A 14,836-nucleotide genomic window follows, 5' to 3' on the forward strand; every position below is an offset into this window, starting at 1 on the left:
CTAACATCAGGGGAGGGCTGGATTACATGGTTTTCTTCCAGGAATTTAGCTAAATGGTTTTGCGTTTAAAGCAATATTAATTGGGAATGATCAACAATACCCGCACTCTATATGCCATGTTTACAAATTCCCTAAAGCAGATAGCATCAGAACTCATGTCCACTATGAAATATAATGAATTTGTGTGTTTCTTTAGTTATTTTCTTTTTAGTATGGCTGCACAATATATCGTTTCAGCATCGACATTGCGATGTACTCATCTGCAATAGTCAGATCGCAGAATGTGCGGTTTAGTAAACATATATCAGTCTACAATATATATATTTTTCCAATGGAAAACTAGCATTATATCTGTCTGATATAAGATGATTTACTCTGATTAATGAGTTATTGGATACTGTTAAGAATTTTACGTGTACCAGAATTTCTGAAGAAGGACGAGGCTCCGGTCCAAATGGAAATTTAGCACAAAGATTTATTAATATGAATTGATACATGTCAAAATACATGAAATACACTGCAGCGGTCAAATATTTGCTCAACCCTCGAGCTTCCACAAAATATTTGCCCACGAATAAAGATCGAACATCGGTTTTGATACTCCCGCCACAGGGGCGGTAACTTTTCACTCTCGTGAGTAAAACCCATCCTTATTGGCTCTTTGTTGGCATGGTGACATGTTGGACGAATCTCTTTGTTTTCGCTGAAGAAGGGGATGCTCGGTCATAGATCAACAGGTTCTTTGCATACAGGAGTGAAATCTTGACCAGGTTACAGTAATTTACATTCTATTGTCCTAACCTAGACTAGAACATCAGGGGGCTGGAGACAGAAGTTCTCTTTGTGCTGTATAGGGGGCAGTTTCATTTGTATGTTAATTGTGGGGTTTCAATCCTGTCTCTCTATCTGAGCCAGGTGTAAAGTCTGAGTGAGTGTGGCTGAGTGTAATGTATGGAGTTCTAAACTTTTTATGGTTATTGTATTCAATCATATTTCCCTAACCTGGCAGCAGCATACAATTTAATAAAACAAAAACATAAGAATACATGGTTATTAAATCAGCATTATCTAAACTTCATTTATCTCAACAATACACAATTAATTATTATTTTTTTACACACAGAGTTCGTTGCTGCACGTGGTTGACATGCAGGCTCTTCTTGCGCGTGACGAAATGATGAGCGAGGAACAGGTGAAAAAGACCAAAATGGAAAATTTGATTGCAAAAAGAAATGCATCGTCAATTATTTGGAAATATTTCGGCTACAGAAAGAACGATGTTGACCAAAAACAGGTACTTTGTCGAGAGTGCCTTGCAATTGTTGCCACAACACGAGGCAACACGACCAATTTGTTCGGTCATTAAAGGCTGCACCCCAAATCTTCGTATGACGAGTGCAAAGCATCTCAATGCCGTCCAAAGCAAAAATATATTTTGAATGCATTTGCCACTATTACACCATACGAGAAGGGTTCCAAACTGCAGAGAGAAATCACAGATTCAATAACATATCACGTCGCCAAAGACATGGTACCAATTACCACGGTTACCAAAGAGGGTTTTAAAAACATGATCCAGTCGCTTGACAAGCTGTATGTAATGCCATCACGCAACTATTTTTCTCAAGTTGCCACCCCAGAGCTGTACGAGAAATGCAAGACACAAGTGGAATATTTTACAGCAACAACAGACTTGTGGTCCAGCCGGACAACGGAGCCCTACATAAGTCTGACCGTACACTTTATTAATGAGGACTTCCACCTGAAAAGTCGCAGTTTGCAAACTGCAAAAGGGATGAGAGAAGCTTTAGCTGACTGCGGCCTAGATGAGAGTCGTCTAGTCTGTATAACAACAGACAATGCCGCGAACATGGTGAAGGCTGCACCTGAACAAGTGGACCAGATTGCAGTGCTTTGGCCACAGACTGCATCCTGCAGTTGGTAAGTTATGCCCAATTGTGCATTCTATTTTACTACTGAAGGATACAGACTGTCAGGTTGATAGCCAAAGCTCTTTCTGAAGACATCCTGTATTTTTTCATATCGCAATAAATATCACAGAAAAACAAAATATCGCAATGTCAGTCATTTCCAATATGGTGCAACCCTAGTATTAGACAGACCATCAGAACTACAGTCTAACAAGGACAATGCATCGTCACCACGACAACAAAGACATAACTTGGTTATTATGATGCAATTTAATATAATTAATAAAAAATCCCTAGAAGAAACAGTTCAACATCTTAAAGCTTCCACATGTTGTCTCGACACTCTGCCATCAGACTTAATATATTTTTTTTTATCTGTATAAAAATGGACTTACAGCAAATAGTTAATAGCTCTCTGTAATCAGGCATTTTCCTAAAGTCTCTAAAAACAGCTGCCATTAAGCCTTTATTAAAAAAGAGAACACTGGATACATCTATATTGAACAACTATAGACCTGTATCAAATCTCCCTTTCATTGCTAAGATCATTGAGAAGGTTGTCTTCAATCAAATCAGCAATTTTGTGAACTCAAGCGGTCTCTTAGACAAATTTCAGTCAGGCTTCCATACTCACCACAGTGAGAAACACAAACTGAAACAGCCCTGATAAAAGTTTTAAATGATATACGGCTGAAAACTGATTCAGATAAAATAACAGTTCTGGTTCTATTAGATCTCAGTGCAGCATTTGACACTGTGGATCATAGAACACTTCTAGATAGGCTGGAAAATTGGGTAGGACTCTCCGGGACAGTCCTTATTTGGTTCAGATCTTATCTAGATGGCCAGAGTTACTTTGTCACCAAAACAGCATTCTATAATCTTAAAAATATAGCCAGAATCAAGGACTTGGTGTCCCAAAAAGACCAAGAGAAGCTCAGCCATGCTTTTATCTCTAGTAGTGTTGACTACTGTAATGGCCTCTTAACTGGACTCCCCAAAAAGACAGTAAAACAGCTGCAGCTCTTTCAGAATGCTGCTGCTAGAATGTTAACTAGGACTAAGAGAACAGAGCACATCAGTCCGGTTCTTAAATCTTTGCATTGGCTTCCAGTCAGTTACAGAATATATTTTAATGTGGTTCTTTTAGTTTTTAAATCACTGAATGGTTTAGGCCCCAAATATATTTCTCATATGTTTGCAGAATATAAACAGAGCAGGGCTCTTAGATCCATGAACACAGGTCAGCTAGTAGATTCCAAACTAAACATGGTCAAGCTGCTTTTAGCAGTTATGCTGCACACAACTGGAATAAACTACCAGAAGATCTTAGACTTGCCCTAAATGTATACATTTTTAAATCCAGGTTAAAAACACTCTTTTCACGCGCCTATGACTGAGCACTTAAATGTAACCACACTGTTTAGCCCTACAGCTTTTATAGCTTCCTATGTTTTTATCCCGTTTTTTTTCTAGTTCTATTTTCTTCTATGTTTTATTGTTATTATGTTGTTTTTGATGTTTTCATTTGACTATTTGTTTTAAGCTATTGTATTTATATACTTTTTCTTTTTTTTGTAAAGCACATTGAATTGCTTCTATGTATGAATTATGCTTTATAAATGTACTTGCTTGCTTAAATACAGCTGTGGTTTTATAATTTCTTATGAACTAGTGTTATGCATCAACTTGCAATGGAATTCTCTTGTAGCCTATCATGTTTTAAAAAACATTCCCTTGGGCAGACAAATTAGGACCTGTGTGGGAGGGGCCTGTATCAGGTTGTATCTGCATGTGTGTCTGCGTGTGTCTGTCCTGCCATGTCAGTACATGATGGAACGTTTTATTTGCAGCCGAATGAGATAATGCTTTGTTGTTATTGTCCTCACCAGCGTTCCTGTTTACATACCTATTTAATTACAGACACCTGTTAGTTGTTATTGACCTCACCTGTATTCCTCATTACTGTCCCTCTTTAATTAGACACCTGTTAGAGCTGGGTAGGTTTTTATCATTCTGAACATTCTTTTTGGTTATTTACGGTAATCAATGCACCTGGTGGTGGTGGAGGAAGTAGAGTTTATTAGCTGTTCACCTGCGTGATTCTAGAGGGGGTGACGGGGGAAGTCATATTTTTGTTGACCGCTATCTAAACGCTATCTAAACGCTGTACTATCATATCGAATGTCTCAGAAACAATTATGGAATGTTTCAATACACAACCTTGTTTGCTTCTCATGATAATAAAACGACAAAATGCAGTCTTCGGATTTGTCATCATTGAAGCACGTCTGACAATTTAGTTTTCCCTGCTGAACAGATGTTCAGTTGCATCTGTTTGTGCACAAAATGAGTGGATCAAGCGTTGGTTCAACTTCATCACTCTGAAAAGGCTCTGGCAAACAGGATTGAGTCAATTCAGAAACAGCGTAAAAAGGAAGTAGGCAACTTAAAGAGCCAGATATCGTCTCTGAAAGAGCTCATGAGAGATGATCAAAATGCTTCACAAGTTAAAGCAGTTTGATGTTCTGCTGCAATTGTCTGAAAATGCCACTGCATTGCACAACTCTGTGAGGCCTTTAATCCCTTCTGATGAACAGGAGAGACAAAATGCATGGTTCAAAAGCATTGCTGAATACAGCCAAGGGTTTATTAAGGATGCCAAAGTATGGATCTCAGAAACCTACAGGCCTCGTTCAGAGCTAACTCATAATATTAAATGTGATCAGGAAGTTCTGTCTGGGGATGAAATTGGGATTCCTGAGGATGTAAAAACGGGACAACGGCATCCATCTTCTCAACACGATGACTAGGATGATATATTGCCATGTGACAGTATATCAAACCTAAGCAGTAGAAAACAAGGTTAAAAACCAAACCTTTCCACTACTTCATCTACACGTCTCAGAGCAGAGGCTGAAATGGCTGCTCCGCTTGCCCGTCAAAGTTTTCTGAAGGAAAAACATTCTCTTGAGGAGCAGGAGGAGAAACTAAGACAGCAAAAGGAACAACTTCAGCTTAAAGCCGATATCGCTGCATCAGTGGCTAGATTGAATGTTTTAAGGACCTGTGGATCTGGTGTACAGAGTGTGGTTTCTCATGAATCTAATGGTATGGAGTCATATTTTAAGAAAAGGGGAAAAATGGTTGAAGCTCTTAACACTGATGCGGAGACTTTTGTTCCACAGCTTGGAAAGGTTAAAAAGGGAAAACCAGCAATGGGAAACGCTGATTTACAGCTTGGAAGGCCAAAACAGAAAATGTTTGATAATACCATCTATCTCCAGCAGAGGCCCTCAGAGCTTATGAGACAGAGCACAGTTCCAAATACTACAGCGCTTCCAGTGTTCAATCATGGAAATGTTCATACACCGTTTTCCACGAACATTAACAGTGACCAGAACAACATGTTGTCTATAATGAAAACACAGAATGAGATAACATCAATGCTAGTACATCAACAATGTATTTTATCACTGCCTAAAAGAAATATCCAAATATTTGATGGTGACCCTCTACAGTACCATGCTTTCATGCCGTCTTTTGAACACGTAATTGAGCAAAGGTCTGATAATGCTGAAGACAGCCTGCATTTTCTTGAACAGTACACCAGGGGGCAACCACAACAACTTGTCAGGAGCTGTCAACATTTGATTGTTGGCTCAGGCTATGCAAAGACAAAGACTTTACTGCATGAACACTTTGGAAATGAGCATATGATAGCATCTGCCTATTTGGATAAGGTCTCTTCATGGACAGTGATTAAGCCAGAAGATGGAAAGGCTTTACATGTATATAGTATTTTCGTGGATGTTGCAATGCCATGGAAGAGGTTCATAGTCTGTGTGAATTGAATACACCTGCCATTATGATCACTGTGATTGAAAGATTACCTTACAAACTGAGAGATAAGTGGCGTACAGTGTCATGTAACATCCAGGAAATGCATTGCCGGAGAGTTATGTTTGCTGACATTGTGACTTTTCTAGAGTGTCAAGTGAAGATCATGACAGATCCTGTGTTTGGAAATCTACAGGACGTACCAGTGTCGGTGGCAAATAGAGAAGGCAGCAGGACAAATTCACTCCGCTCAGGGGCTAAAGGAAGTAGCTTTGCCACTGTTGCTACTACAGTTGAAAGGACACTAAAAGAACATAAGGTTAAAGATGGACATTCACCTTAAAGGGCTTGCCTGTACTGTAAAGGTGGACACATGTTGGAGTTTTGTGCTCTGCTGGAGAAGAGATCTCAAAATGAGAAAATTGATTTCCTGAAAAGGCTGAGAATTTGTTTTGGCTGTTTGTGTACTGGTAAGGAGTAAGGAGTGCAGGAAACGTCTCTCTTGTAAAACATGTGGCTTGAGGCACCCTAGTATGCTTCACATCCTCCACAAGGATAAGGGAGCAGATGCCGAGAAGGGTAAGAGCAACTCAGAGAGTGCAGTGGGCAGTTCTTTGGTTGCAGTCATTACTCTTTCTACTGTATCAAAAAAGACAGTGGCAAAAATGAAACCGGCACAAACTGGCACAAATAGATAACAAACAATTTAGCCTATTTTGAGTCAGTTTGGAGCATGTTGGGGGGTTGTGTGACGTCATCACCTATGATTAAATGTCTAATAAATAAAACACACATGCAGCACAAATTAAACTTTTAACAGCCCAAACGGATCACAAACAAACTTTGGTTGAATTTGGAGCATGTTGGTGGGCTGAGAGACCTATACAATATTTTTTTATATCTATAAAATGATATCAGCACAAATGAAAATGTTCATACCACAAACCAGCACAAACGAACAAACGATTGAGCCTTTTTGCTTTGGGTGTGGGGCCAACTTCCTGCAGGTCCTTTTTTCTATGGAATATTATGTTGCATAACCCAGAATGTTCCGGTTATGTTGCCTTTGAATATTGCTAGATATTTTTTCTAAGACTTTAATAGTCGGGGTCAGATACCTAATAAAACTGTTCAGCCATGTCCAAACGTTTCTCCCTCAATCAATACTATCAATAACCCAGGCTACTACCACTGCATACTGTGGGCCTATGGGTGAGTTACCTCCGTGTATTTTATCTTAGTATTTCTCCAGTTCTTTGCCATTTTCGTTAAAAGGGAACTGGGAATTCACATCTGTGTCATTTGTTTTAATGCTCTAGACCAAAAGTTTTCAACGTGTGGATCGCATGCCTCCACAAGGGGTAGACCAAAATGAATTGGAAAGCTGTCATAGGCCATATTATCATTTATAACAACTCAGTGTTTAGATAAAGTCTCATGATTGTATAATAAATAATTCAGATCTTATAAATTACTGGAAATGTTCCTTAGATGATATCACAGCAAGAATTGCTTCCCATACTGGTTGCAAAACACTGAAACACTTTGCAAGAATGCTTAACAGAAGGAATTAGTGTGGACTGTGATGCTTTTTGTAAACAACCATTGTTGTAAAAACAGAAAAGTCTAAGCTGAGAGTTTCATTTTGTGCTGAACAAGAATTAAGCCCAATAAGTCTGATGTTCATGTAGATACTATAATCAGGAATGTGTATCGATAATAAGGCAGTTAATGACCATTAATTAAGGCACTTAAACGCCATTAATGACCAACAAAAAGCTCGCTCAGAACGCCTGTAATGACAAACGGACCACAAACGATTCTGAACGCGTGTTTGATGTGTTGTTACAGATGTTCTGAACGCGTGTTTGATGTGTCATTACAGGCGTTCGGGACGTGTGTTTGATGTGTCGTTATAGGCGTTCGGGACGTGTGTTTGATGTGTCGTTATAGGCGTTCTGAACAAGTGTTTGATGATATACTTTACGAATGTAAGAAGCGTGTGAAAAACCAGAAAATGCACTATAGACAGGGACGGATCTAGAAAAATATTTATGGGGTGGCGAGAGGGGGGCAGGAAATTTTGAGGGGTGGCAACATATGGCAGACATATATATATACTGAATTTAATCACAGTTATCACAGTTTGATGAGAAATAGTATGTACACACAACAAAAGGGCACAGGCTGCAATTTACAAACTCATACAGACAAACTTAATCTCATGCAATAGATGTCTTTGTCAATGCATTTGAGGTTTCATGTGAAACAGTTCATATTAGGAATAAGTGACCATACAATGTGATCTCACAGAAGTATGATAGAAGTAAGGGACATTATCACAGGAAAGGCATTCAGGTAAGACACAGGTGATGAGTGGCAGATGTGTGATGAGTGGCAGATGTGTGATGAGTGGCAGATGTGTGAGAGGGGAAGCAAAAAAAATTTGACTTTGTAATCCATTTTTACCTCTTTCCTCTTGTGTCTCCTTTCCTCGTGACTCCTTCACTTCGCGTCATCTTATGCTGCATTCTCTGCAGTCGGACATTGGAGATTCAGGCTCGTAAATTGTCAAATTGGCCATAACTTTTAATTTGTTGCTGCCAACTGGGGTGGCAGCAGGGGTGGCAAGGCTTTCTTTTAGGGTGGCATTTGCCGAAACGCAGTTCCCCTAGTAAACCGCCGTCCAAAACGTCGTTTGGGACGGCGTTGAGGATGTCAATAAGCGCCGTAACTTACGGTGTTCAGTTTCACTCAACGCCGTTATTAACGTCTGTTTGGTTTCAATTCCTTATTTGGATTTTGCATCAATCACATGGCTAGATTTCGACCAATCACTGAGGAGAACCACTTTGAAACACGGAAAATAACAAGAACAGCAGCAAGTAAAACTGCACTATCTGTATGTATGTTGCCTGTTGGAGATGTCCTTATGACTTTGGCTTACAACATGTAATAAGATTGTTTTAGAGCGGTATTTTACTAGCTAGATGTTGTGTTAGTAATGAAGCTAAAATGACATTTTCCCTCTGAAGCTCTACATTGAACGACAGTTAATCAGTATATGTTAGTTAACACACTCACCAATTAACCAGTGTATGTTAATTAACACACTCACCAGTTAACCAGTGTATGCTGTATGTTAGGTAACACACTCACAAGTTAACCAGTGTATGCTGTATGTTAGTAAACACACTCACCAGTTAACCAGTGTCTGCTGTATGTTAGCTAGCTGGCTGCTCATATGCTGATAACGGCTGTAATACCACGCAGCTGCAATAAACGTACCTAGCCAAGGCGCTTGAATAACGTGGTAACCAGCCAGTGGGCAGCGTATTAAACACAGGACTCACGGTAAGTTTCACGTTTAGGCAAAACCATTTGGAAGGAGAGGGGTGTTCTGTTTTTCACTTGGGTGCCTATTTATCATGTTACTGCGTACTCTTTTGTTATGTGAAGAAAAATATGATATTTTTTAAATAACATCTAGACAGAAGAGAACTTTGTCAATGGCAGGACAGAGGGGGGCAGACAGAGGGGGGCAGAGAGGGGGCCGTCACCCCTGCCTGCCACCCAGTACCCCAGGGGTTACTCCACCCAGTACCCCAGGGGTTACTCCACCCAGTACCCCAGGGGTTACTCCACCCAGTACCCCAGGGGTTACTGCACCCAGTACCCCAGGGGTTACTCCACCCAGTACCCCAGGGGTTACTCCACCCAGTACCCCAGGGGTTACTGCACCCAGTACCCCAGGGGTTACTCCACCCAGTACCCCAGGGGTTACTCCACCCAGCGCATCAGGGGTTACTCCACCCAGCGCACCAGGGGTTACTCCACCCAGTGCTACAGGGGTTACCCGTGTGTGAAGGAGGCACACCATACTGTGCTTGCTAAACCTCACCAACATATTCTCAATAAAAGGGTTAAAACTTGCAAGGCTTTTTCCAGAACTATTTTTATATTTTGTTTTACGTTTAAGTTCTAAGGAGAGACATGGAAACACAAACAGGTTTATAATGATGATTTATTTATCTGTGACAGTCATTCACTCAGCAAGTTCACTGGACTCTGCATTAGCAATCAAATCAAATCTTTTTAATCAATATTAAAAAGATGGGAAGACCAGCTCGCTACCATTCAGGCATGTGACTTTCACTACAGCTGAGTAGGCGAGGTCGATGACTGCTCGTCCCACTGACATCTCAATGGACACGGTCTTCCCTGGAGGGATCTTCACAGTGGTGTTATCTGCTTCTGTTATGCTCTCCTCATTGGATATTGAGGAGGACTGCTCATGTCCCACGGTCAAGCTCCACCCAGTAGACACCTCAGCCAGATCTGGGATCCCTGCTTGAACAGACACACTGAGGGTGGACTCAATCTTATTGGTGGTGGTCCAGGAGGAAGACTTGGTCACGGTCCTGCTGTACTGAACGGTCTGTTCTTGAGGCTCAGTGGTGTTGTTGTGATAAGACACCGATTTGATATATTCTTTTCTCACCTAAAATAAACAAACACCCCCCCACACACAGACTAAAAATTATTCTTCAGTAATAATTAATGTTATATATCTTATATATCTTGTGTATGTTGTTTGTGTTTACCCATATCAAAGTATAATGTTTATTCAGTGGACAAGACACAACAAGTTTTCCTGTATGGAATGCAAAGTGGGCCAACAAGCATTTTATTAGAACAAGTATTTATTTATTCACCTTGAATAAGCAAGAGAAAGAGGATAATTTTAATGCTGAATAGTGTCTGTAGTTGCTGTTCACAATATAAATTGGCCCCAAAACACATAGGAGATTAATCTGCTCTTTGAAATATGGGTATAATAGATGATATTGTCAGAGATATTGTAAGAAAAAGGAAAAATGTATGGCAATTTCTGTCCTGGATATAACTCCCATAATGCCTCATTTTCGATACAGACGTTTCTATCAGAGTTGACAGTCATGGACTATGAGAACAAGGGTTTTTCATGCATGAAATTGATCCCATTACAGTTGCTTTTCTGAGTGAATAAAGAAACACCTTTATTAGAAAGGTATTGGCCCACTGGTCCTGCCATATTCTGACTGTATGAGCTGCACTCACCTGAGGTGTGATCATGGCCAGGTTAGTATAGTGCATGTCGGTTAGCACAGACGTCCTGATGGGGCTGATGAAAAGGAAGCCCATGGAGTCGATGTCAGCGCCACACCTCCCCTGCAGCCCCAGACAGACCCCAGACCCCACGTCAATGGAGTACTCAGTCTTCAGGGGCCAGCTATTCATATGCTCAAAGAACTCCCGGCCTGTACTGGTCCAGAACCTGATGCCACCCAGACGCGTGCCGGCACCGTTCCCCCACAGGGAAAGCTTGGTGATGCGCTCGCCAAGGCTGAACTCAAATTCACGGAAAGTGTTTGCATCTCCAAAGGTCTTCACACGCCCGTCTGTCAGCTCTGCCCGCACTGCTTTGATCTGCCAGCCGCCCACTGCCACTCCAATCTTCTTGAGGGTGGCACCATTGTCCCTTCCAGTGAGTTCAAATGAACCTCCACCTTGTCCACCGATGAGATACAGTAAAGTTGCCATGTTGGGTAACCTGAAACAGAAATGTTCATCATACATTCATGTATCCTCTTACTCCACCCAAAAAGATTCAGACATTTAATTCAGTAAAAGTGTACATGTTATTTACATTAAAATAAATAAAGAACTACCCTCATGAGCAACGAGATGGGAACATTTTGCCTTTATGAGTTGTGTGATGCAACATCACATTTTATTTATAAATTATTTGATATATTACTCATTTTGTCACATAAGGCATAATACATTCTGTCAGATGCTTTATAAAAATACGTACATTTAGGCAATATGATTTAAGGGAAGTTCTCAAACCTTTCAGTGTTGTCATATATCCAGCAGTATAAAACTATACAGCTAATATATTTTTACCATGCAACACTAAATATTGAGTTGGCTGGGTTGGATCAAACTGCAGTTATACCAGTCAATAATCCTGTCACACTCAGGCCGGGCAATCATCATAGTTCCTTCATCTTTAAACAACCAATACTAGATGTTTGCGGCATCACTTGACTTACAATAACCTATGGACAGACAAAAAATTAAATGGAAACCCAGTCTTCCCTCATTTCATGTCAAAGTCTTTAATTTATCAGCCGAATCTGCTTGCCTGGACCAGGTGAAGTCATCTGTGATGAACACACCGAGGAACTTGAATTCGGAGACTCTCCATTTCAGCTCCATCAATGGGTATGGGGGCGTGACCCCCCCCGCCACTTCCTGAAATCCACGATCATCTCCTTAGTCTTATAGACGTTGAGAGAGAGCTTGTTGTCCTGGCAACATGTAGCTAGGTTCCTTACCTCCTTTCTGTAAGAGGTCTCATCATTGTTGGAGATGATGATGGTCCTTGTCCCCCTGATTGTCCCTGTCCAAAGTCCAGATCAAGAAGCTGCCTGATGATTCCTGCTGCCACTGCCCAAAGCCCATCTGATTGTCCCTGTCCTTGTCCTCCCCAATGTCCTTGTCATGCAGCCAACTAGGATTCGCTTCATAGACTCTGGACACAACCTCAACACAACATCAACTGAACATGCAGAAACATTGACATGGCCCAAAATGTAATGTACACTTAACATTCTCACCCGGCACAGTCAGTTGAGAACTTGCCAATGCTCAGTCTGGTTCCTCATTCCTAGTATTTGTCCTTATCCAGGAGTTTTTCCTAGCCACTGTGCATCAACTCTGTTATTGTTTGCTCTTTGTGGTTTCAGGCTGGGTATCTGTAAAAGCACTTTGTAGTAAAAAGGGTTTTGTAAAATAAATGTGATTGACTGATTGAAACAGAACATTCAGTGGTCTGAACCAGAATATTGACTATCCAGAGCGCAGTAGTCCTAAGTATAAGATACTCAACAAAGTAGCTATCAGTAAAGTCAGTAGTAGAAGACACCTAACGAAAATAGTAAGACAAGAGACCGATGCCAGTATACCATACCATACCATCATCTTCCGCTTATCCGGGCCGGGTCGCGGGGGCAGCTGTCTAAGCAGAGATGCCCAGACTTCCCTCTCCCCAGACACTTCCTCCAGCTTTTCCAAGGGGACACCGAGGCGTTCCCAGGCCAGCCGGGAGACATAGTCCCTTCAGCGTGGCCTAGGTCTTCCCCGGGGTCTCCTCCCGGTGGGACGGGACCAGAACACCTTCCCAGGAAGGCGTTCCGGAGGCATCCGAAACAGATGCCCAAGCCACCTCAGCTGACCCCTCTCAATGTGGAGGAGCAGCGGCTATACTCTGAGCTCCTCCCGGGTGACCGAGCTTCTCACCCTATCTCTAAGGGATCGCCCAGCCACCCTGCGGAGAAAGCTCATTTCGGCCGCCTGTATCCGGGATCTTGTCCTTTCGGTCACCCAAAGCTAATGACCATAGGTGAGAGTAGGAACGTAGATTGACCGGTAAATCGAGAGCTTCGCCTTGCGGCTCAGCTCTTTCTTCACCACGACAGACCGATACATCGACCGCATTACTGCAGAAGCTGCACCAATCCGTCTGTCAATCTCCCGTTCCATCCTTCCCTCACTCGTGAACAGGACCCCTAGATACTTAAACTCCTCCACTTGAGGCAGGCACTTTCCACCAACCTGAAGTGGGCAAGCCACCCTTTTCCGACTGAGGACCATGGCCTCGGATTTGGAGGTACTGATTTTCATCCCCACCGCTTCACACTCGGCTACAAACCGTCCAAGTGCGTGCTGAAGGTCCTGGCTTGAACGGGCCAACACGACAACATCATCCGCAAAGAGCAGAGACGAAATCGTGTGGTCCCCAAACCTGACACCCTCCGGCCCCTGGCTGCGCCTAGAAATTCTGTCCATAAAAATTACGAACAGAACCGGTGACAAAGGGCAGCCCTGCCGGAGTCCAACATGCACAGGGAACAAGTCTGACTTACTGCCGGCAATGCGGACCAAGCTCCTGCTTCGGTCGTACAGGGACCTGACAGCCCTTAGCAAAGGACCCAGGACCCCATATTCCCGAAGCACTCTCCACAGGATGCCACGAGGGACACAGTCGAATGCCTTCTCCAAATCCACAAAACACATGTGGATTGGTTGGGCAAACTCCCATGAACCCTTCATCACCCTGTAGAGAGTATAGAGCTGGTCCAGTGTTCCACAGCCTGGACGAAAACCGCACTGTTCCTCCTGAATCCGAGGTTCTACTATCGGCCGTATTCTCCTCTCCAGAACCCTGGCATAGACTTTCCCGGGGAGGCTGAGAAGTGTGATCCCCCTATAGTTGGAACACACCCTCCGGTCCCCCTTCTTAAAAAGAGGGACCACCACCCCGGTCTGCCATCCCAGAGGCACTGTCCCTGACCGCCACGCGATGTTGCACAGGTGTGTCAACCAAGACAGCCCCACAACATCCAGAGACTTGAGGTACTCAGGGCGGATCTCATCCACCCCCGGTGCCTTGCCACCGAGGAGTTTCTTAACCACCTCTGTGACTTCAGCCCGGGTGATGCACGATGCCAGTGTTCACAAGACAATAGAGAAGATGAATAACTCTAGAATTCGCAATTAGCTTAGACAATATTTATTTACAATATCTAGGGACCATGCAATTCCATAGCTGATTAAACTCGACAAATGATGATGAAGTACTGCTTCGTTTGGCATTTCCTCAGTTCAGTATGGCACTGAAGTGGGCCTGGGTCATAACGGATCACGTTTTATTCTGAGCTCTAAGAGTACATGTTTGATCTGGGCCAACAAGGCCGTATGGGCTGAACAACCACAGTGTAACAATAACATGTGATTGTGATGTTCTACCAAGGTTAGGGCACTTTAAAACATGGCCAAACCCCCCCCTCAAATGGCCCCCTATTCTGTACAAACTATACATTACTAAAAGTGTGTGTGATGTAGGAAAAGGATGCCATTTTAGGCACACCCTAAGTCTGGCCCTGATTGTCACGCAGAAGTCAGGCAGGTGTTGTGTGTCCTTTTAACGTTTGTTAACGACAGAATAACACCAGAGG

General features: G+C 42.4%; 2 protein-coding genes across 2 annotated transcripts; one reads left to right on the plus strand and one right to left on the minus strand.

The window, feature by feature from the left end:
- Positions 1–6,304: 6,304 nt before the first annotated feature.
- On the plus strand, positions 6,305–9,756 carry LOC117593498 (uncharacterized protein CG42266-like). Its single transcript, XM_034288897.1, has 3 exons — positions 6,305–6,373; positions 9,262–9,642; positions 9,751–9,756. The coding sequence occupies exons 1-3, from the start codon at positions 6,305–6,307 to the stop codon at positions 9,754–9,756; spliced, it is 456 nt and encodes a 151-aa protein (XP_034144788.1).
- A 120-nt stretch (positions 9,757–9,876) lies between these two features.
- Positions 9,877–11,438, minus strand: LOC114829690 (aerolysin-like protein). The gene is made up of 2 exons (XM_029115480.2): positions 10,872–11,438; positions 9,877–10,272 (listed from the first exon to the last, which is right to left on the minus strand). The coding sequence occupies exons 1-2, from the start codon at positions 11,388–11,390 to the stop codon at positions 9,877–9,879; spliced, it is 915 nt and encodes a 304-aa protein (XP_028971313.2). The 5' UTR covers positions 11,391–11,438.
- Positions 11,439–14,836: the final 3,398 nt, after the last annotated feature.

Source organism: Esox lucius, chromosome 20, assembly GCF_011004845.1.
Source record: "Esox lucius isolate fEsoLuc1 chromosome 20, fEsoLuc1.pri, whole genome shotgun sequence".
NCBI classification, from domain to species: Eukaryota; Metazoa; Chordata; class Actinopteri; order Esociformes; family Esocidae; genus Esox; species Esox lucius.

Excerpts from the sequence above, each read along its gene's own strand:
- LOC117593498 (XM_034288897.1), top strand. The coding sequence starts at position 6,305 with ATGCTTCACATCCTCCACAAGGATAAGGGAGCAGATGCCGAGAAGGGT. Across the intron at positions 6,374-9,261 it reads AGAGCAACTCAGAGAGTGCA|ACAGAAGAGAACTTTGTCAA; the intron begins GTGGGCAGTTCT and ends AATAACATCTAG.
- LOC114829690 (XM_029115480.2), bottom strand. The coding sequence starts at position 11,390 with ATGTATGATGAACATTTCTGTTTCAGGTTACCCAACATGGCAACTTTA. Across the intron at positions 10,273-10,871 it reads TGGCCATGATCACACCTCAG|GTGAGAAAAGAATATATCAA; the intron begins GTGAGTGCAGCT and ends TGTTTATTTTAG.